Raw genomic sequence first — 24,517 nt, forward strand, 5'->3', positions numbered from 1 at the left:
TGGTCATGTGATAATCATACAGGTGTAGGGCTCATTACAGATAGGCCCCATTCATACTATGGAATTTCTGGTGCAGCAACCTCTATAGTCTTCAATAGAATGTGGGTAAGGACTACTTAAATGACCCGTCCCTTAAATGACCCGTCCCTTAAATGACCCGTCCCTTCTCCAGTGAAGACCTTCTGTGGGTACAGATGCTGAAAGCTGCTGTTTTAGCAAGTGGAATCCACATGTAAACTGTAGAATTACATGGTGCCTATTCTAATGAATAAGGGACTACTGTGTGTAGTTGAGTTGAATACCCCTATTATAGGGGGTCCTGAACAAGAGACTGTCTTGCATCTCATACATCAAGTATGTTTTTTTTTTTCCAGGTGGCCACAGATGAGGACAGTGGGATCCTGCTCTACAAAGGGGACAAGGATCATGTAGCAGTGGAGTTATATCGGGGTAGAGTGCGAGTTAGTTATGACACTGGAAGTTACCCAGCATCTGCCATCTATAGGTAAGTTTATGCTCCATTCTGGTCACAGACTTTTTTTCCTATGGGGTTGAAAGTGGACTGAATATATGGAGTCAGTTCTGTGGTTCTACAATACAGTGGGCCAGGTATCTGGCAACACAACCTGGTGTGGGACCAGCTTCACACGAACGTAATATGATCACATATTTTCACCCGTATTATAGCTGGCTCGACCACAAGACTTGACAAGACAACATCCTAGATCCCTATGGAGCCTCCTGATTTTTCCCTGCCAGATGATGTTATAGAAGAAAAGGATCTGGAATGTTAGATTTCCCCTGCCCGATTCTCTTGATCTCAGAGCGATAAGCTACTGCCCGATGAATGAGATGAAAACTGATGTGTATAATTGGAATGTTGGATTTCCCCTGCCCGATTCTCTTGTTCTCAGAGAGATAAGCCACTGTCAGAGCTTTCTGGCAGCAGCTTACCCCTTCTGTCTACTGAGATGAATGCTGATGTGTATATTGGGGACATAAGAGATAGGTGACGGCTTGAAAGTGTGAAGGCACCAAAATAGACCAAGGCATTTCATGGACGGCCTTTCAGCTAATGCTACAAATGTCTTTCCAAAAACTAGCTTCCCCTGATGATAATAGATGATTCCTGGAGGTCAGAGAAGCTGGACTGCCCTTTAAAAAGTGGGTTGTCTCCTTCAATTTACTAGAAAATGCCCTTTGAAAACACTAATGCATGTCAACCAGTCTCCTTATAAGACATATTTTTCTTATTATGCATTTTTCCACCATACAGTATAGTAACAATTTATATATAATCTCAATAAACAATCATTAAAAAAGAGATTGGGCAACATTTCTTCAATCAGAGTTTGTGCTTCAGTCAGCTCATTTATTTTCTATTTATACCATTTGTGCCTATGGAGATTGCTCCGTCTAGACGGAATTTAATTGTTTGGAGACTAATAAAAATAGTTGGAGAAGGGAATCTGATGGACATGGTATAAGAGAAGGAGAATGTACAGGTGGCATGCAACTGACAGGAGTACAACCTCAGTGATGGAGTGAAACTCGTGGGGTGTGACCAGCCTCAAGATGCTGATTCCACCAAATTCTTTTCTTTAGGTGTTTCATAAGCATAAAAATTTGTATTTTGGCCACTGTACAACATAAACACAGCCACATAAAGCTTACAGGCATGGCGCGGTGGTATGATGTGCCTCCCTCCATAGTAATAGAGTGTGCTTGCTCCAAACATCTGGCACAGGCATGTTTGTAGGCAGAGGCGAGGATTGGCATGGTCTGCATTATTTTCTTTTACAAATCTGTTCAAACATAAACCCAATCATAAAACTCATTATGTAATACACAATGATCTTCTAGATGAATTCCACATGTTACCCATCTCTACTGCTGGTTCATTGTGTTTGCTTTGTGCTCTTGCTTAGATCACAGCTATTCGTAAGTTGTAAAGGGTTTGTTGTTACAAAGTAGAATAAATTGGCACCTTCATATCGCTAATACTTTAGCAAGATGAATATTGCTTGCTATATACTGCACTATTGAATGGTTCTCTTCTATAAGTGTTGACCATACACATATGATAGCCAGTGACCAAACCCATATTAAGGCTGGGTTCACACCACGTTTTGTTAAATACGGTTCCCGTATATGGCTGGGAGGAGGGGGGCTTAATCACGGCGCCCGCACTCAGCCGTGGTTGACCGCGTTTTTGCCTACAGTCGGGAAACCGCATACGCCCAAAAATGAAGCCAACCGGAGGCTGCGGTTCACTCCAGTTAGCTCATAGACATGCATTAAATACGGTTCCCGAATACGGCTGAGTGCGGGCGCCGTGATTAAGCCCCCCTCCTCCCAGCCGTATACAGGAACCGTATTTAACAAAACGTGGACTGCTGTCTCTTCCGATCCCTGGGGGCTTAGTTACTGCCAGGTGCTCAGCTGGTCCCATTGAAATTTGATTGAAATCTGAATTGAAAGAGCCCCACGTTTCTTAGAATGAGGGGGTAAGGTGCTGCAAGTTCATCACTGATTCTTCTTGCATAACATTCCTGTTCACACAAGGAACTACAACACAGCACCATTAATTTTATATAGAAACAGGCTTCACAGAACCAAACAGCAGGATAATTCCAGCACTGACTGAACCACAGGACACAACCACGATGGTGAATGGAGGATTTATTACACAGAATGCAATGTGTTTTGCTGCGCATGCGCAGCAAAATGTGTTGCATTCTGTGCAATAAAACCTCCATTCACCGTCCTGGTTTTGTCCTGTGGTTCGGTCAGCGCTGGAATTATCCTGCCATTTGGTTCTGTGAAGCCTATTTCTGTATTATATGATTTAGAGGCTGGAAGCTGCAGACGGAACCTATTTGTAAAACATACTACACGCACATCATTGTTGTGTATGACGGTACACAACCACCCAGGGTAAGCAGCATTTGATCTGTGATCATTCTTACCCTCCCTCCGATGTTACGCTATGGAGCATTTTTCTTTCTTGTCATAGCCATTCATTTAATGACGTTGTGTAGTATCACTGTGCACAGTGGGTGCCCAGAAAGCCTTGCTCTGTAGGAGAAAAGATGACCTACATCCATTCATACTGTGGATTAGTGGGGGCCCTAATATCAGTCTCAGTAATTGATATGCCAGAGCATTAAATTATAAAAAAAATACCTCTTTAAGAGAACTTGGAGAAATATATTATATATAAACGTAGCGACAAGAAGTAAAAAAAAAATGTTGACAGGCTTCTGTTTCACTCCGTCAATGACCGTTTACACAATGCGGTGTCTGCTGTGCTAGGTTGGGGCACATAAGTTGTCCCATAGACCTTTACTTGGCAGGTCTGCAGCCCCTATGAGACTTTTAGCATCCTCCCTCCACAGTCAGCTTCCCATGCAGTAATTCTTCCCATCATTAGGAAGAAGAACATCACCCTCTGATGATTGGAGCAAATAGTCCTTCCTTGGTTTGGCATATTGTGTTTATAGCGACACCAGCAATGAATGAATTAATAAATCAGGTAAAGACCATAGAGCCGCAGCCATAAACCAGCAGCTTCAGAGGCTGTTACACAGCATGACTCTCTAACTCACTGCGCTGCTTTCCAACTAGCAGTAAATAGACTGGAGGGAGAAAAACACCATTGTTAACAGGGAGCGGAGGGAACGGCGTGCTGTATTCATCGAGAATTAAAAATAAGATAGGAACTGATTTATAATAATTGTCGTAAAGTACAAGAAGCATCTTTTATAGGGAGGTAATATAGCTTGAATTCTGCATATTTAAAGAAGTTCAAAGGGTTTCAGGCACCGTTAAGACTCTATTTCGCAAGACACCGGAGTATAAGGAACAATATCATTACTGCATAATTGTTCTTGATTAGGCCTTTTCTAAATGAGTTGACATTCATGCAATATAACATTACTGTGACCAATAGAAGACCAATACCCCGTAGGACACACGTCCGAAATCGTGGCAGAAATCTGAATACCCTCAGATTTCTACGTATATGCTGAGCATTTGGCATTCGTCTAGAACGTGGGTTTGGCCCATTAAAGTAATTCAGGCAACTTGACACAAAATCTTCAGGATCTGTGCTAAAGAACTAACGAGTGAACTGTGCCTTAGGGTACATACGCATGAGTTGGAGTTTACACAGAGTTTACAGAGTTGAAAATCCACAGTATGTTCACATGTACAGTAAAGTTACAGTGGAACATTGATGTTAAATATAATTGCTGCGGCAGATTTGGGAGCAGATTATGTTTAAAAAAAAAAAACTCAATCAAGGAAATCGATAGGGCAAATATTTGGTAGAAAAATATGCCCATTGATGGACAAAATGGTTTGTACAATATTAGTAAATGTATTAGCAAATTGCATTTAGAAGCTTGGGCTTTTTATGCATTTTGACCAATTTTGCATGGACAACAGTGAAGTGTCTGGAATCTGCAGTTGCATATTTTGTTGTGGATCCATAGTACTGATACCAGTAGTGTAAGTACTGACATGGGGAACCCTAAAGTACAAAGAATTACAAAGTTCTAGGTTGAAGTAGGATTTGCAGTAACTAATAAGCAATGATTTGTACTTCGCTTAATCTCTGTCATCTTCTCTTACAGTGTTGAGACTATAAATGATGGGAATTTTCACATTGTGGAACTTGTAAGCCTGGATCAAACACTATCACTTATAGTGGATGGAGGAAACCCCAAGACTATTACTAATTTGTCAAAACAATCTTCCCTGGGCTTTGACTCTCCGCTTTACGTAGGAGGTAAAAGATATTGGTTTGTCATGTCACTGATAATAGGAACATTTATTACGCACGTGTCACTGTGATTTATATGTTCTCTGACCTCAGGATCACACATCAAACCCTTTACTGAAGTGTATTGATCAGGCAAGCCAGGGGAATGGTGTGGACACTTCAGCTTTCACTAATCCACTTTACAAACAAGACAGAATAGTAGAACTGAATGTAGGGAATACAAACTATAGTGCAATGAGCTTTTCTAACAAATACATTAGAAAAGAGTCGCATTGATGTGCGTTCAGGAGTGAAGACCCCAACAATTTTCAGTATGGCTCATAGTGCACATAGCCAACTCTCCACTGAAACCAATGGCAGATAGAGACCCCTACAGTACATCCATGCAGAAGCTTTCACCTATCTAATGAAATTAAACAGAACCATTTTGGACAAGTCTCATTGACAATAAGCAGATCATACCGCTAAACAACCCAGAGAGCAGCTGTAATTTGTGAGGGAACCCAGCATTAAGTGTTCAATCCCCTTGTAGGGCCACCACAGGGCAAACTTAACATAAAATACATTAGTTTATGTGCTGTCCATAATGCATGAACCTATTGGCTGCTCCATAGTGAAAGATGGTCTTTATGGCTACAGCCCTCTATGGCTAACAGACAGAGGTTTAAATAATGGAACCTGCTGTATAAACTCGGTACTGTCAAATAAGGATGGTATGCATGTGGGACTGGTCCATGTCATAGCCATAAAGTTACTGAATAATAGTCTCATAGGGTATCTGAGCATAGGTTTTCTAAACCATACAATCTCAACAGAAGTGTCGGCCATATGCAACCACCAATGAACTGAACAAGTGGGTTCCAATACTGGAGGCAGCCAAGGCAGCCATGTGTGCCCGATTTTCTCACTGTTCTAGTCTGTAATTGGTTTCATTATTTTTGGAGTCTGCACCTTGTAACCCCCCAAACATTGACTTTGAAAAATACTGCTGTATGCTTTTAGTCAGCATTTGCTTGTTGCCATCATATCTACTGTATGTTCTATACTATATATAGCACTAGATCCATCTCCCCTAGGCTGCAGTTACATTACGGTTGCACCGTAGGGCTGCCAGATCCGGCTGGGGGAGGGGAAAACCGTGCGCTCCCGTACCCCAGCTGGATAGGCGCTGAACTCCATTGACTTTAATGAGCCGACCTTGAACTACGGTTTTTAGGTCTGGTCACAAAACCGGATACGGGGCAGAAATGAGCCGACCGGAGTCAATGGATTTCGGCGTTGGTTTGGCTGGGATACGGGAGTGCACGGTTTTCCCCTCCTCCAGCCGGATCCGGCAGCTGTACACTGCAACTGTAATGTGAATGCAGCCTTATACCGTGTTTTGAGCAAATCTGTGGTGGGCTCACACAATAATGCAGTTTCTGGTCTCTGCCTAGCAACTGTATAGTTATATAGAAACTATCAGTGGTATTTTGCAAATATCTAAGATATTACCCAGGCTTAGTTCTCCAGCTGCTCCCCATATGATGGGACTTCTAGTGCTTTGAGTGGGAAGGCAGAGGAAACAAGGACTTGCAGAACTCCAGTATTGCTATAGGCTGCATACCTCTGGCATAAACGGGTGCTGTCTATGGCAGGCAATACTTTATTAAATACTTTAATATATCCTGTAGTTATTGTAAGAGTTCATGTCATTGTTATCATGATTGGATTAAAACCTATGCCCCCCTCCCTGCCAACATTTCTAATATTTGACATAGTTGTGGTGATACAATATCATTGTATGGTGCATATTTAATGCTGTGCTTTCTGACAATGCAGGTATGCCAATAAAGAACAATGTTGCTGTAGTACGTCAGTCTCCCGGACACAATGGAACTAACTTCCAGGGCTGCATACGGAACCTATACATAAATAATGAACTGCAAGACTTTAAGATGTTTAATCTGCAAACAGGAATAGTCCCCGGCTGTGAGCCCTGCCAAAAGAAAGTCTGCGTACATGGAACATGTGTAGCTACCAGTCAGTCCGGCTTCACCTGCGAATGTGAAGGAGGTTGGACAGGACCACTATGTGATCAGCAATCCAACGACCCTTGCCTAGGACACAAGTATGTGAGCTCTTATTTATACATTGATAGTTAAATTTGGCATATGGTAAAAATTATTTATCTACTTGACCCTATGCCCATGCCAAAAAAAGGATTCTTGATCTAACGTATAAAAAAAAAGACCAGTATTGAAGCATAAAATAGAAAAAATCTGGTTCTTTTCACAAAGGTACCCATACACCTTCAACTGCATTTGGTCAACAGCTGTTCCTCTCCATTACCCTATGTACTTGTATACTTGGCCAATTGAGCATGTGTTTTCAATGTGGAGAGGGGAGAAAGGTGCAGCCATACATGTCTGGTGACAGCTTATCTCTTGGCACAACAAACGTTAATACCACATGCCAAATCCTGCTTTCCCCACAGATGATGTCGGGAGGCCCCCATTCACATTAGAAGTTGTCGGGTTAAGCTTTTCTGGGGGTGTGAGATCCAGGCTTTACCACATGCATCTATGACACATGTAAAGATCATATTAATGAGATTTCTCCTTTAACCCCTTAAGGACTCAGCCCATTTGGACCTTAAGGACTCAAACAATTTTATTTTTACGTTTTAGTTTTTTCCTCCTCCCATTCAAAAAATCATAACTCTTTTATATTTTCATCCACAGACTAGTATGAGGGTTTGTTTTTTGCGCGACCAGTTGTCCGTTGTAATGCCATCACTCACTTTATCATAAAATGTATGGCGCAACCAAAAAAATACTATTTGTGTGGGGAAATTAAGAAGAAAACCGCAATTTAGCAAATTTTGGAAGGTTTTGTTTTCACGCCGTACATTTTATGGTACAAATTACATGTGTTTTTTATTCTCTGGGTCAATACAATTAAAATGATACCCATGATAATATACTTTTCTATTACTGTTGCGCTTTAAAAAAATCGCAAACTTTTTAACCAAATTAGTATGTTTAAAATCCCCCTATTTTGAAGACCTATAACTTTTTCATTTTTCCGTATAAGCGGTGGTATGAGGGCTCATTTTTTGTGCCATGATCTGTACTTTTTATTAATACAATATTTGCTTATACAAAACTTTTATTACATTTTTTATTAATTTTTTTGGGAATAAAATGTTACAAAAAAGCAGCTATTTTTGACTTTTTTTTTTACGTTCACGCTGTTCACCATACGAGATCATTTACATTTTATTTTAATAGTTCGGATATTTACGCATGCGGCGATACCAAATATGTATATAAAATATTTTTTTTTACACTTTTTGGGGGTAAAATAGGGAAAATGGGACAATTTACGTTTTTATTGGGGGAGGGGGTTTTCACGTTTTTTTTATTTTATTTTTTTACTTTTTTTTACTTTTATTTTTACACTTTAATAGTCCCCATAGGGGACTATTTAAAGCAATCACTCGATTGCTAATCCTGTTCAGTGCTATGTATAGGGCACAGCACTGATCAGGGTTATCGGTGATCTTCTGCCCTGGCCTGCGGGAAGGCAGATCAGAGCAGAAGACTCCCGGAAGGCAGCAGAGCCAGGTGAGGGGACCTCCGTCTGCCGTGCAGGATGATCGGATCGCCGCGGCAGCGCTGCGGGCGATCCGATCATCCTGTTAAGTGATCGCGATCCTGCAGATGCCGTGATCTGTATTGATCACGGCATCTGAGGGGTTAATGGCGGACATCCGCGGGATTGCGGGTGTCCGCCATTACCGGCGGGTCCCTGGCTGCGATGCACAGCCGGGACCTGCCGCGCATGATGCCAGCATCACTCCAATGCCCGTGCTTATGCTCAGGACGTAAATGTATGTCCTGGTGCATTAAGTACCACGTCACCAGGACGTACATTTACGTCCTGCGTCGTTAAGGGGTTACAGGGGAACTCTGGTGGAAACAAATGGAAAACAAATGTTTTCAAATCAACTGATGCCAGAAAGTTAAACAGATTTGTAAATTACTTATATTTCAAAATCTGAAGCCTTCCAGTACTTATCAGCTGCTGTATACTACAGAGAAATTTATGAAGTTATTTTCAGTCTGACCACAGTGCTCTCTGCTGACACCTCTGTCCATGTCAGGAACTGTCCAGATTAGAAGCAAATCCCAATAGTAAACCTCTCCTGCTCTGGACCTCTCCTGCTCTGTCAGCAGAGAGCACTGTTGTCAGACTGGAAAGAACTTCACAAATTTCTCTGAAGTATATCATTAGTATACAGCAGCTGATAAGTACTAGAAAAGTTCAGATTTTTTAATAGAAGTAAATAACAAATCTGTTTAACATAATGGCACCAGTTGATTTTCCACCGGAGTACCCCTTTAAGTGTTTGCCCTTGATAGTTTTGAGTAGAGTTTAGTATCCTACTGTGTCCACTGACAACAATGTGCTAATACCTCATACTGGTTAGATTAGCTCAGCCTAGTAAAGGTGTGTTTTGTCTTCATTGAATGTTATGGCTCATGTGTTCTATGATGGAATGTATAGGATAAGAGCGGCCTTGTTACTGAGATCTGAGAATCATACAACCTCAGCTGCTTAACCTTCTGTGATACCACGATCTATCACAAATGCAGCATCAACAAAGGGTGGGGGCTCAATTTGTCCCCCGGTCATGTGCACTAGCGATAGCTGATTGTTGACGTGTCTAAGGTATGATCATGGATCAAATAAAGACCGCAGGATTGTTCTGAGATGAACCCTGTGAGTACAAACCTGGGGCTTTACATGCACAGACTATAAGACATTGGAATATACAGTATAGGAATTCCAGTCCATTATAATTACTCTGTATTTATAACAGTAGATGGTCCCTGCATTAGAATTACTCTGTATTTATATAAGAGGGCGGTCCCTGCATTAGAATTACTCTGTATTTATATAAGAGGGCGGTCCCTGCATTATAATAACTCTGTATTTATAACAGTTGGTGGTCCCTGCATTAGAATTACTCTGTATTTATATAAGAGGGCGGTCCCTGCATTAGAATTACTCTGTATTTATATAAGAGGGCGGTCCCTGCATTATAATAACTCTGTATTTATAACAGTTGGTGGTCCCTGCATTAGAATTACTCTGTATTTATATTAGAGGGCGGTCCCTGCATTAGAATTACTCTGTATTTATATAAGAGGGCGGTCCCTGCATTATAATTACTCTGTATTTATATAAGAGGGCGGTCCCTGTATTATAATTACTCTGTATTTATAACAGTGGGTGGTCCCTGCATTATAATTACTCTGTATTTATATAAGAGGGCGGTCCCTGCATTATAATTACTCTGTATTTATATTAGAGGGCGGTCCCTGCATTAGAATTACTCTGTATTTATATAAGAGGGCGGTCCCTGCATTATAATTACTCTGTATTTATATAAGAGGGCGGTCCCTGTATTATAATTACTCTGTATTTATAACAGTGGGTGGTCCCTGCATTATAATTACTCTGTATTTATAACAATGGGCGGTCCCTGTATTATAATTACTCTGTATTTATAACAATGGGCGGTCCCTGTATTATAATTACTCTGTATTTATAACAGTGGGCGGTCCCTGCATTATAATTACTCTGTATTTATAACAATGGGCGGTCCCTGTATTATAATTACTCTGTATTTATAACAGTGGGTGGTCTCTGCATTATAATTACTCTGTATTTATATAAGTGGGTGGTCCTTTCACTATAATTACTATGTCATTATAGAAATGGGTGTTTCTTGTATTGTACTGTAATTACTATGTCATTATAGAAGTAGGCTGCCCTTGCATTATAAATAGTTTGTCATCAAGTGAGCGGTGCTTGCATAAAAATTACTCATTATAGAAATTGGGAGTCCTTGCATTAGAGTTAATTTATCAATACACAGGGGGTGGCTTTTACATTATAATTACTTTGCCATTATAGAAGTTGGGGGCCCTTGCATTACAATTCATTATTATCATAGTATTGGGCGGTCCTTGCATTATAATTACTCTGTCATTACAGAAGTGAGTGGTCCTTGCATTTTAATTACTTTGTCATTATAAAAGTGGGTGGCCCTTTTACTGTAATTACTTAATAATTATAGAAGTGGGCTGTCTTTGCATTATAAATAGTTCGTCATTCTAGAAAGAGACAGCCTTTGCATTATAATTACTTTGCCATTATAGAAGTAGGGGGTCCTTGCAATACAATACAACCCTTGCATTATAATTATTCTATCATTATAGAAGTGGGCGGCCTTTGCATTATACATACTTAGTCATTATAGAAGTAGCTGGTCCTTGCAATACAATACTCATTATATGAATGGGCAACCCTCGCATTATAATTATTCTATCATTATAGAGGTGGGTAGCTCTTGCGGTATAATTATTTCGTTGTTATAGAAGGTGGCGCCCTTGCATTATAATGTCATTATAGGAGTGGACACCATCATTAAAAGGGTACTCCGCCCCTAGACATCTTATCCCCTATCCAAAGGATAGGGGATAAGATGTCTGATCGCGGGGGTCCCGCCACTGGGGACCCCCGCATTCCGGAAGCCGTTACAGGTGGGTGCCGCATGGTAGAATGTGGGAATCCCCACTGGCGGGGCCCCTGCGATCAGACATCTTATCCTCTATCCTTTGGATAGGGGATAAGATGTCTAGGGGCGGAGTACCCCTTTAATGTGACAGGTTTACTTTAAAACTACTCTAGTGTTATATTAATGTAATATAGAATTTTATGCGACCGGATAACTTCCCTATTTTGGCAAAACGACTTTCCCATTACAATTCCCCATAAGTTATCTACAAATATTGAAAAATGTACTATTTATTTGCAGCATGAATCTAAAGGTATATAACCTGACCGGACACCAGAATCCTAGTAATACTCTTGCTTCATCCTCCGGAATGCATTTTCAGGCAAACGTGATAAATACTTTGCGGCAGCCAGACAAATCTCTGTCTAGAGCAGATTCTCTTTCATCTTTATAAGCTCAACGTCTGTTTTCTAAGGTTTTGGCATAAAGTTTCTTATCAATTCAAAACAACTTTTTCCGCCTTGTTTTTTTGCAGCCTTTGCCTCCTAGCATCTATGGGATTTTTATATTGAATTTATGCCGCTCTGACAGCTCGCAGCTGAAAGATGTTCGCATTACCTAGCACATATGCTGCTCTTGGCAGAATTACAGCGTAGACTTGGAGACTATTTATTTGTTTATTATAATTGTTGGGAAGGGTGTGAAATTCTCTATAACATTTCTAAAGAGGGAGGATTCTAGCAGTGGCGACTTGTAGTTGGAGATGGTTTCCAGATGTTGGGATGGTATGTTAAAGGGGTAATAGGTCTATGCCGCTTTGCCAGTACAAATTATCACCCTTACCTGTACTGCTGCATTACAGATGTAGCAGTGCTGAGATTGTCATATAGGACTACAGGTAAGGCTCTGTTCACATTACATTTAACGGCAGGAAAGCGCCTAAATAATAAATATGTCCATGGCAATATGGAGGTCAAAAGAGCATCTTGTGGCCTTGTCTGATTGGTAAAACATAAACATATCTTAAAGAAAAGGTATGAAATAGTATAGTAGCCCAAATTTTTTTTTAACAATGTGATGAATGGGTGACAGGTACCACTGTATGGAATCTGTTGAATGTGTCACAAGCTTTTCAGCAGCTTTCATGATGTGTTGAACAAATGCCTTAGTAGCCTATAAGAGCGTTTAACATATGTTTAGCAGCGCCATCCGTCCCCATAGGCTGTGCTGGCATCCCTATACTGTATACGTCATGAAAAGCTGTTGAAAAGCTCATGATGTGTATATTAAACAGATGTCATTATAGTCTGTGGGTGATGGATGTCAAGGTTGGGCATATGGTTACTGCACCCATAGGCTATTAGAGCATGTGTTTTACATATTCTTCATTGAAAAAGCTGCTTTAAAGCTTGTGACACATTTAATAGACATAAGAGAGAGAGAGAGTGATTCCATATAATGACATCTGTCATCCATGTAAAAAAAAAAAAAATTGAAGGGTTACTCCGGTGGGAAAAAAATAAATAAATAAATAAAAAAAAAAAAAAAAAAATAATAAAAAAAAAAAAAAAAAAAATATATATATATATATATATCCTCAAAGAAGTGGAAGCGGCACTCCAAAATCACATCAAAGTAGTGGTTTATTCACTCATCTGTGTAAGCGACGTTTCGGCTTATCAATAAAGCCTTTTTCAAGCATGAAACAACAGTGCAAAAATGGTGTATATATACCCACCCCCCGATTGCACATGCAACAAGGAGGGGGCGTGTGCTCAAGATACAATAACAATAGTAATAAAACAGATCAGAGACCACAATCGGTCATATATAACAATATAAACAGTGAAGGGTGGTGAACCCATATACAATATTGAGTCCACAAACGTGCGATCATGTGTGGTACAATCAAGTAGTGTACATAATATCTTATAATTGATGTCTTGGTCCGGCATCAAGGGCGGCGCTCACCTGTTGACATGAACCTCCTCAGCCAATGGAAGCTCCGCAGTGCTTCTCGTAGGTCTCGCTTGTAAACAAAGCTTGTGCGCATGTATCGGAACGTCACATCCGCTTCCAACCGGAAATTGTAGGCGATCATATGTTCGCTTAGAGACGTAATGAGGAATGCCCCCAGCGCATGCGTATAGCTCCGACTTGACTAGATTTTCGCCATCTTTAACACTGGCATCTCTTATGGCAAAATGTGTAAATAAGGTAAATATGTTACACTGGATGACCATCCTAATTATTCAAAAGCCCAAGGCAGATCATAATCATTATACTCAATAAGAATACATTATAAGAATACAGTATTGTTCATTTTACTAGAGATTGTGTATGGTATGTTCATCGGCAGGTCCCTTATCTATGGGGCTCTGATCATTGTATTATCCTGACAGTTTTGGTGCTGTGGCATGAATCTGTTATGGCAAGCGCCTTGCAGGCTTAAGGGGATCACCTACGCCCTATTGTCAACATCCCTATCCAGGGGTTATGTGACACTCTTGGGCCTCTTGTGGTGTTTCCCAATAATATCAGTTTGCACTAACAAGCCAGGACAGTATATCACCCCCTAGGGACAGAGAACTTATTCCCATACACAATCAATCTTTAAATAATGGATACTGCCTGTCATGGTCATATCCTAATCTAGGTCTTCCAGCGCAACATATAACACCTGGAAACAAAAAGATGGGGACACGGGGTCAGCGGAAAAACAAAAAAGAGACCTTTGAATGAGTATCCTCAAATGTATCCATGGCTTGATATGTGTTCATTGTGTCAACGGTGAGTCGCCTTCTTGTGTCCGGACAGAATAATAACGATCTGAAAGTGATAGAAATAATATACATTAATAAAGTAAATATTTAAAAATATAAAAAATATATAAAAGAAAAATACCCTACTACGGGATTGCTAACATCCACCAACTGGGTGCACCAAGTCAGGCGACTTTGACCTGTATATATCTCAAAGCGTCATCTAATTGAATACACGGACTGGAAAGTCCATGTTTAATCCACCTGGGTACAGTGAGCCAAGTTTGTGTATCCACATGACCTCTTTTTGTTTAAGAAGTTTAATTCTATTGCCCCCTCGTCTGGGCATCGGAACCTGTTCTAGAATAGAAAACCTTAGCTGATTGATGGCATGTTTTGTTTCAATAAAGTGTCTGGGAATCGGGAATTCAGTTTTTTGGGTTCTGATGGAAGATTTATGGTTATTCAGTCTTGTTTTACATTCCGTGCTGGTCTCTCCCACATATAATAAATTGCACGGACATGTGATGACATATATAACATGGTCTGACCTACATGTGACATGTTGTTTAATTTTAAATTTTTGGAGTGTTTGTGGATGAACAAAAAATTCTCCTTTGTTCATAAGATTACAGTTGTCACAGCCCAGACAGGGATAACAACCTGGTTTGAGCTGTGAAGCCAAATCAATTTTTCTGGGGGAAATGTCAGACTTGACCAGTCTATCTCTTAGATTGGTCAACCTTCTATATGAAAGAAGGGGAGGATTAGAGAGTTCCGGTATATTAGAATAGGTATGTGACAGTACCGACCAATGTTTATGTATAATTTGTGCAATGTCGCCACTAATGGTATTATATGTGGAGATGAATGGAATTCTCTTCAAATTGTTTTCACGATATGTAGTTTGTAATAATTGTGACTTCTCGATCTCCAAAGCCCTATCATGTTGCTCCTTAACCAATTGTTTGGGATATCCCCTCGAGATGAATTTGTTGCTCATCTCCAAGAGTCTCCTCTCTACCTGTATCGGGTCATCAACAATTCTCCTAACCCGCAGGAATTGACCGTAGGGTAAGGATCGTACCATCCTTTTAGGGTGAAGACTATCAAAATGTAACAAACTATTCCTATCGGTATCCTTAACATACAAATCGGTTTTTAATTGATGGTCCACAACATAAACCCAGGTGTCCAAAAATTGGACCCCAGTTCTGGAGTGGACCATAGTAAATTTAATATCCTGATCAATCTCATTGAGAAAGTTCAAGAATTCAAATAGTTGTTCCTCATCTCCACACCAGATGGCGAAGATGTCATCTATATATCTCCACCACTTCAGCACAAGGCCGAAGTGGTGGGACATATAGACCGACATCTCCTCCAGCTCGGCCATTACCATATTGGCGTATGTCGGGGCCATATTAGACCCCATGGCTGTACCTTTTAATTGGACATAGTACTGATTGTCACACAGAAAATAATTACAAGTGAGTATAATTTCCACTAGACCAATTAGAAACTCTTTACACTCATTAGAGTAGGTAGAGTCTTCCAGAGCTCTACTGACACATGCCAATCCTCTTTCATGATTGATACTCGTGTATAAACTAGTTACATCAAATGAAACTAGAAAAGCATTTTCAGGTATATTTAACTCTGCAATCTTATTTAAGAAATCAGACGTATCCTGCAAATACGATCTAGCCCTAATAGCATAGGGTCTTAATACCTTATCAATAAAGATTGCTGCCGGGCTGAGAATGGAATCTCGGCCCGACACAATCGGACGACCTGGTGGGCGTACCGGATCCTTGTGGATCTTCGGAAGTATATAAATTATGGGAGTCACCGGGTGAACAGGCAAAAGAAATTTATGTAGTTCACTATCAATCACATCCATCGCCAGAGCATGATCCACAAGTGTTTTCAATCTCTTAGTGATCCCCATTTTAGGGTCAATGGTCACACATCTATAAACTGAGGAATCATTTAATTGTCTATAAAGTTCTTCTAGGTAGAGACTTCGATCCATAATGACGACCGCGCCCCCCTTATCGGCAGGCTTGATAACAAGGTCGTCATTATGGACCAATCCCTCTAGTGCCTCCCTCTCACTCTTAGATAGATTAGTTCTACCCCAATTGACAATACCCTTTTGTTTATTTTTAAGGCTCTCAATGTCCTTATTAACCAAGTCAGCAAAAGTGTCTATGGCTTGGGGGGAAAAATGGGGCAAGAAATCACTTTTGTTAAACAAACCCCAAGACTTCAGTGTCATTTCACTGTCAGTCTGGGGTTGTGACCCGCTAGTATGTGTAGAGAACCACAATTTAAGTTTAACATTCCTGTATAGTGCTGCTAAATCGGCATATAATTGCACCCAATCTACCCCTACTGTAGGGCAAAATGAAAGTCCTCTATTTAACACTTTAATTTCAATCGGGGATAAAGAATAAGAGGAGATGTTTACCACTAAGTCCTTGTGTTCCTTGCACCCCGGTTGCTCCTGGTGGTGGTGGGTTTCTTGTTTATGTGGTCCTCGGCGACCACCCCGTCTGATTCTTCTCCTCCTCCGTCCGACTGGACAGTCCGATCCACTCCTAAAAAACGCTGTTGCTGAGATGATTTATAAACTTGAGCTTTTTGTGGTTTTTTCTTCTGAAATTGCGTAGATCTCGATCCCCGAGTATACTTGTCTTGCTTGTCCTGGTATTGCCAATTGTAGATTTGACCCGTTCTGTAGTCCTCCTGGTCCCGGTGCCATTTCTGACGTTTAGAGTCTTCCTGATCAACTTTAAATTTATCAAGAATGTCCTTAGTTTTCACCTTATAAGCTACATAATCTTCCGAATTCAACAATTCCTTAAGTTTGTCATCAATATCCGTTAAACGGGTTTTAATATTCCCAATCTCTTTCTGTAGAAAATCAATGTTCAGCAATATAATGTCCATAGCATATTTGTTTGTTAAACCCTCGAATTTATGGCAAAAGTCCACATTATGTGGAAACAAATTAGGTCGTAAATGTGGTCGTAGACCCCTCGGTATCATCTGTTTTTGATAATAGCGTCCCAGGAGAGAAAGATGTAATGAACAAGAAATTAATTTCCTAGACTCAGTCTCATAGAGACGCTTAACATCAACTTTGGATGGGATACTCAGGAATGTGTCGTCTCCCAAGGAGCCACTCAATATGGTATGGATGTCCTCCTCCGTGTAGGCAAACAGATTGGGTGAAGAAATATCCATGGTGATGATAAAAAGTAAAAAGTCTCACGTGCTCACTCCCGGTCAAGAAGTACAAAGGAAGAACAAAGAAGAAGCACCGTGATACAGGATTCTAGATCCGTCTGGGTGCTCAGCTTCAGGGGCAGACCGACCCCCAACGTAATATCCTCAAAGAAGTGGAAGCGGCACTCCAAAATCACATCAAAGTAGTGGTTTATTCACTCATCTGTGTAAGCGACGTTTCGGCTTATCAATAAAGCCTTTTTCAAGCATGAAACAACAGTGCAAAAATGGTGTATATATACCCACCCCCCGATTGCACATGCAACAAGGAGGGGGCGTGTGCTCAAGATACAATAACAATAGTAATAAAACAGATCAGAGACCACAATCGGTCATATATAACAATATAAACAGTGAAGGGTGGTGAACCCATATACAATATTGAGTCCACAAACGTGCGATCATGTGTGGTACAATCAAGTAGTGTACATAATATCTTATAATTGATGTCTTGGTCCGGCATCAAGGGCGGCGCTCACCTGTTGACATGAACCTCCTCAGCCAATGGAAGCTCCGCAGTGCTTCTCGTAGGTCTCGCTTGTAAACAAAGCTTGTGCGCATGTATCGGAACGTCACATCCGCTTCCAACCGGAAATTGTAGGCGATCATATGTTCGCTTAGAGACGTAATGAGGAATGCCCCCAGCGCATGCGTATAGCTCCGACTTGACTAGATTTTCGCCATCTTTAACACTGGCATCTCTTATGGCAAAATGTGTAAATAAGGTAAATATGTTACACTGGATGACCATCCTAATTATATATATATATTTTAATCAACTGGTTTATAAATGACTTCTATTAAAAAAAACTTTACCCTTCCGGTACTTTTTAGCAGCTGTATGCTAAAGAGGAAATTCTTTTATTTTTGAATTTCTTTTTTGTCTTGTCCACAATGCTCTCAGTTCACACCTCTGTCCGTATCAGGTACTGTCCAGAGCAGCATATGTTTGCAATTGTTGTCCAGAGCAGGAGAACATCCCCGTTGCAAACCTATGCTGCTCTGGACAGTTCCTGATACGGACAGAGGTGTCAGCAGAGAGCACTGTGGACAAGCCGATAAATAAATTCAAAAAGAAAAGAATTTCCTCTGTAGTATACAGCCACTAAGAAGTATTGGAAGGGTAAAGATTTTTTTAATAGAAGTCATTTACAAATCTGTTTAACTTTCTGGCACCAGTTGATTAAAAATATATATATATAGGTTTTCCACCGGAGTACCCTTTTAAGTTTATTTTCCTGTGCTCTAGGGAGTGCAATAGAGTAGTCTACTATGATATACCATGCTATTTATTTTGTGGTATACTAATATATAAAGCAGCAGTTTAAATCGGTCAGGGTCTCAATGTTTATACCCCCTATGATCACTAGTTACTGGGTGAAGTGAGTGCAGCAACTGGCCACCTAATCCAACTGAAGTGCTCCATAGACTATAATGGAACACATTAGTCAGATTGAGAGGCCAGCCAGGGGGGGTGAAGCATGCTGCCAGGTGCTTCATACAGCTTTCTTTAGCAATTGGAGGGGTCTCAGCGGTCAGACCCCGACCAATCTTAACTTATGACATGTCTTTGTATCATGTCAAAAGTTTGTTTTAATGACAGTAACACAAAAACACTATGAACAGGGACTAAACCTTATATTGTACCCAGTACGTGTAATTGACTTGCATAATCTAAACCTCAGCGAGTTACAATATAATTTGTATAATTTGGCAATAACAACAAAATCATGATGTACTAAATCTACAGTAAAGTGCTATATATTTTTTTTTCTACACAAAATAACTGAATTAATGAGAGAATTGTCTATTTTTATACAAATGTTAATCATATCTCTAGGAATATACGCCATATAGTAATTCACAATGTGGTTGACTTCATCATCTGCATTTGGAAGTTTCCATTCCTTTCCCTCCATTATTAACAATTCGCAAATTCAACTACTTGCATCACTGAATGCAGTCATATGATTTGTTTCTACTTTATTCATATCTAGAGCTATAATCCGAATTCTGCTGGATTCCTGTTATTAGGGAGCAGTGCAGTGTTGGGTCAGTACACAGCTGGATATAAGAAGTTACTTTAGGTTACAGCAGTGTTTCCCAACCAGGGTGCTTCCAGCTGTTGCGAAACTACAACTTTCAGCATGCCAGGACAGCCAAAGTGCTGGGAGTTGTAGTTTTGCAACAGCTGGAGGCACCCTGGTTGGGAAACACTGGGTTATAGGATTGTCATAATCCATTTCCAAAGGCAACTTATAGTATGTAAATGGAAAATATTACATTATGCCCCTCTATCCTCTTAAGGACTCAACCCATTTGTGCCTTAAAGGGGTACTCCACCCTTAGACATCTTATCCCCTATCCAAAGGATGTCTGATGGCAGGGGTCCCGCCGCTGGGGACTCCCGCATTCTACCATGCGGCACCCACCTGTAACGGCTTTCGGAACCGCTGGAGGCCCTCAGACTAATACCTTCCTGGCCACGAGAACGGAAGATCGTGACATCACGACTCCGCCCCGTGTGACGTCACACCCGCGCCCTCAATGCAAGTCTATGGGAGGGGGCTTGACAGCTGTCATACCAAATATGCATATCAAATATTGTTTTTACACTTTTTGGGAGTGAAATAGGCAAAATGGGACAATTTACGTTTTTATTGGGGGAGGGGGTTTTTCAAATTTTTTTACTTATATTTTTTACTTTCATTTTTACACTTTAAGAGGGGACTATTTATAGCAATCATTGGATTGCTAATACTGTTCAGTGCTATGCATAGGACATAGCACTGATCAATATTATCGGTCATCTTCTGCTCTGGTCTGCTCGATCGCAGACCAGAGCAGGAGACCAGTGGAAGGCAGCGGAGGCAGGTGAGGAACCTTCTGCTGCCATGCTGGATGATCAGATCGCCGCGGCAGCGCTGCGGGCGATCCGATCATCCATTAAAAGTACCACGATGCAGCAGATGCCGTGATCTGTATTGATCACTGCATCTGAGGGGTTAATGGCGGACATCTGTGCGATCGCGGATGTCTGCCACTATGGGCGGGTCCCTGGCTGCTATCAGCTCACCAGGACGTACATTTATGTCCTGCGTCGTTAAGGGGTTAAATCAGTACAAAATACAATTAAATCTCCCCAAAAGACCACCCCTTGAAGTAGACACTCTTATCCAACCCTGGTTTCATGGGAAAGATTTTCAGCCTACTGTATACCATTTTCTGTGAGAAGACCACCTCCCTAGAAGATCGTTTTTCAAAGCAATTGTAGGTGGTCTTCTCAAAGAGGTTTCACTGTCATAAAAGAAAAATTTAACTTCAAACAATGATGGTTAATCCAATGCTAATAGATGCATTTATCATATTTTTTTGTTTTTCAGGTGTGTACATGGCACCTGTCTGCCCATCAATGCTTTTTCCTACAGCTGTAAATGTTCCTCAGGCTATGGTGGTGTCCTGTGTGATGAGGCTGAAGAACAGCTTAACCCTTGCCAGTCACTAAAGTGTAAACATGGGAAGTGCAGGCTTTCAGGTCTGGAGAAGGCCTATTGTGAGTGCAACACTGGATACACCGGAGACAGCTGTGATAAAGGTAACTTACCTATGGACAGGGGGAAAAGATACATTGATTCAAATACTTTTAAAGAGTACCTGTCATCAAACCATATTTTCTAAACTAACTCAGATTATATTCCCTAACTACTCCTAACACTCCTCCTGCCCTTAAAAAAAAATTCAGAGCTTTAAAAAGCTGTGTATCATACCTTTTTCCCTTCCTCACGTTGTTTGAACTCCCGGAAGGAGTAAGTGGGCGTTCCCCAGCAGGCGCAACATCACTGAAGGCTGTGAGAGCCATGCCTCGCCATGCCCTGCATGCACTTCCTGAGTTTGGACTTCTGCAAGTCCAAGTGGAATCCAAACTAACTGTTTGACTTGTGGCAGGGAACAGAACAGAGACACCTAGTGGCCGTTTTTTCAATCACATTAAAAACATAAAGGTTAAGAATTTTAACAGCAAGTAAATAGCAAAATGTCCTATAATTACATAAGGAACAATATATTAAAAGTTTAGTTTGGTGACAGGTACTCTTTAATGAACTCAAAGTAGGAATTTGCTTTTTCTTGACAGATCTGTCATTGGTGCTTGTTCTTGTTATTTATACTTTTTCTAAGGATAAGAGCTGAGTTTGAGGGTCTACAATGTCACCCAGATCACCTTTTTGTCTCAGAACTAGTAACATAGTAACATCGTAACCATAGTTCATAAGGTTAAAAAAAGAAAAAAGTCCATAAAGTTCAACCTATAACCCTAATGAGTCCCTACTGAGTTGATTCAGAGGAAGGCAAAAAACCCTCATACTCGAGGTAAAAATTCCAAGCCGACTCCAAATATGGCAGTCAGAATAGATCTCTGGATCAGCGTTCTGTCCCTATAAATCTAGTATACATCACTGGTAATGTTATTATTCTCTAAAAATACATCCAGACCCCTTTTTGAACTCTTTTACAGAGTTCACCATGACCACCTCCTCAGGCAGAGAATTCCACAGTCTCACTGCTCGTACAGTAAAGAACCCCCGTCTGTGCTGGTGTAGAAACCTTCTTTCCTCTAGACATAGATCCAGTCCTGGGTATAGATCCAGTCCTGGGTATAAATAGATCATGGGAGAGATCTCTGTACTGCCCCCTGATATATTTATACATAGGTTATTTGGTCTCCCCTAAGCCTTCTTTTTTCTAAACTAAATAACCATAATTCTGATAATCTTTCTGGGTACTGTAGTCCTCCCATTCCCCGTATTACTCTGGTTGCCCGTCTTTGAACCCTCTCCAGCTCCACTATATCTTTCTTGTACACCGGTGCCCAGTACTGTACACAGTATTCTATGTGTGGTCTGACTAGGGATTTGTACAGCGGTAGATTTATTTCCTTGTCGTGGGCATCTATGCCCCTATTGCTGCACCCCTAACTATTCTTGTTTTACTGTTTCTTGTTTATTTCATTATGTGCTTCGCTGTTGAGTGTTAAAAAAAAGGAATTTAAAAAAAATTAAATATGTAAATACTGGTATTAATATCACATTGTCTAGTTAGCATTCATCTTTTATGGTAAGAATATTGTAACACTATTCTAGTGATCAGAAAAGAACTCTGATGAAAATCTGACAGAGTTATTTGTCATGGCTTCCATGATAGCTGTGCCAGATTGATGTTCATGAGGATTTTGACAGGTCTTGTTGACTTACAAAGGGGCCAGTCAGGTTCCCCTCGAGATTCTGTTGAAATTTTTTATGTCCGGAATAGTTTTACAAACAGAAATATCCGTGCTGTCAAAAACTATACAAGCTGCATAGCACAAATGGGAACAGAGTTTAAACCGTTCTACATTCCCTGAAAAAAATGTTTTAATTCATTATTTTAAACTAAAACACAATTTCAATAATATAGGTAATAGAATAAGTAATTTAATAAATAACACACAAAAAAAATGTAAGTGCTGCATTTCTACTCTGGACACCTGAAGGAAAGACTGATTCGGCATTTATAAAGCTAAATAAAATTATTGCTCTACTAAATATCTATTGACTAATGTCTGGTTAACATAAGCAGCACTGAACAAAAGGTACTAAAATTTGGTTTTGTTTGTTGCATTCCCTTTGGATACTGTAGAAAATCTATTCTTTTATGCTCTTACTTGTGATGGGGAAGAGCAGCATATGAATTGCTTTTATCTCTTGGCCACCTAAGCATACATTACTATGGGGTGCAATCTCCACTTTTGTTTCCTCACTTTTAATATTTGGCAATAAAACATTAAAGAGATTTTCAAATTTAACAAAAAATTTGCCAGAAATTTGGAGGAAAAAAATAAAATAATAATAAAAAAAAAACGTATACACCTCCAACTGCACCCAGACTGGAAAAGTCACTTCTCCGGAGTCCCTGATGGAAGTGTAACAACTGGTGCATGTGACCACTGATGCCAATGACTGGCTGCAGCATTCCATGTACAGTGTACAGTGACGTCATCAGAGAACTTCTACCAAACACTCCGGAGCAGTTGTAGTGCTGGAGTGGGATCAACCAAAGGGATGAGTATAATTTTTTTTTTATTTCCCCTGACCACTGAGGCCAGTGACTGTCTGCAGCATCCTCTGTACAGTGTATAGTGACATCATAAGGCACTTCCACTAGGTACCCCAGAGCAGTGGTAATTCTAGAGTAAATTTTAAGGTTTTCTTTAAATTTTTTCTCACATTTCTTGCCCCCTGGAAATTAAGTTAAGCCCTGAAAAACCCTTAACATAAATTAGAGAATAATATTTGGAATATTTTATAATGAGATTAATATTTGGAATATTTTTATTTTTTCATTTCCCATAAAAGTAAAATTTTAAATAACCCATTAGATTCAAAATATAGGTTTGCCTGACTTCCTGTATCAAAATTATACTTACATATTAGTATTCACAAAATTGTAGCAAATTTCTTATATTAACATTTTTGATGTTTTTTTTGTGTAGTTACTGTAAAAAAAAAGTTTCACATACTTACTATAAGGTTTTAAAGGGGAACTCCGGTGGACATTTTTTTTTTTCAAATCAACTGGCTCCAGAAAGTTAAACAGATTTGTAAATTAGTCTGATTAAACAATAACCAACCCCTCTATTAATTAATAATAAAGACTGGATCATGCTTCCATTATAAAATGAAAAATGAAAATTTATTTCAAATATAAAATGCAGTTTATCCTCAAAGCACAGGGCCCTTGTGCCGAGGAAAATATTAAATAAAATAGCATAAAATACGATTGTATGAATGCATAAGATCAAATTATAACACATTAATATATTGTAAACAAACGCTGATAGCTAACATACATTACAATACATTCATGCTATCGGTGTTTGTTTACAATATATTAAGGTGTTATCATTTGATCTTATGCATTCATACAATCATATTTTATGCTATTTTATTTTATATTTTCCTCGGCACAAGGGCCCTGTGCTTTGAGGATAAACTGCATTTTATATTTGAAATAAATTTAAATTTTTCATTTTATAATTGAAGCATGATCCAGTCTTTATTATTAATTATT

The 24,517-nt window shown here is 39.9% G+C and overlaps 1 protein-coding gene and 1 long non-coding RNA gene across 8 annotated transcripts in view; one reads left to right on the forward strand and one right to left on the reverse strand.

Moving 5' to 3' along the window:
• Window positions 1-24,517, forward strand: part of SLIT2 (slit guidance ligand 2) — a 327,901-nt gene that overhangs the window by 296,673 nt on the left and 6,711 nt on the right. For all 5 annotated transcript variants that reach the window (XM_056555443.1, XM_056555414.1, XM_056555429.1 and 2 more), the window contains 4 exons: window positions 375-505; window positions 4,638-4,792; window positions 6,608-6,896; window positions 20,797-21,008. In XM_056555443.1, the coding sequence (XP_056411418.1) occupies window positions 375-505; window positions 4,638-4,792; window positions 6,608-6,896; window positions 20,797-21,008 (787 nt within the window). The remainder of the gene's footprint in view (window positions 1-374; window positions 506-4,637; window positions 4,793-6,607; window positions 6,897-20,796; window positions 21,009-24,517) is intronic.
• LOC130355387 (uncharacterized) overlaps window positions 1-24,517 on the reverse strand; it is a 119,078-nt gene that overhangs the window by 11,782 nt on the left and 82,779 nt on the right. The gene's annotated exons all lie outside the window — the stretch shown is intronic.

This window comes from Hyla sarda, chromosome 1 (genome assembly GCF_029499605.1).
Source record: "Hyla sarda isolate aHylSar1 chromosome 1, aHylSar1.hap1, whole genome shotgun sequence".
NCBI lineage: Eukaryota > Metazoa > Chordata > Amphibia > Anura > Hylidae > Hyla > Hyla sarda.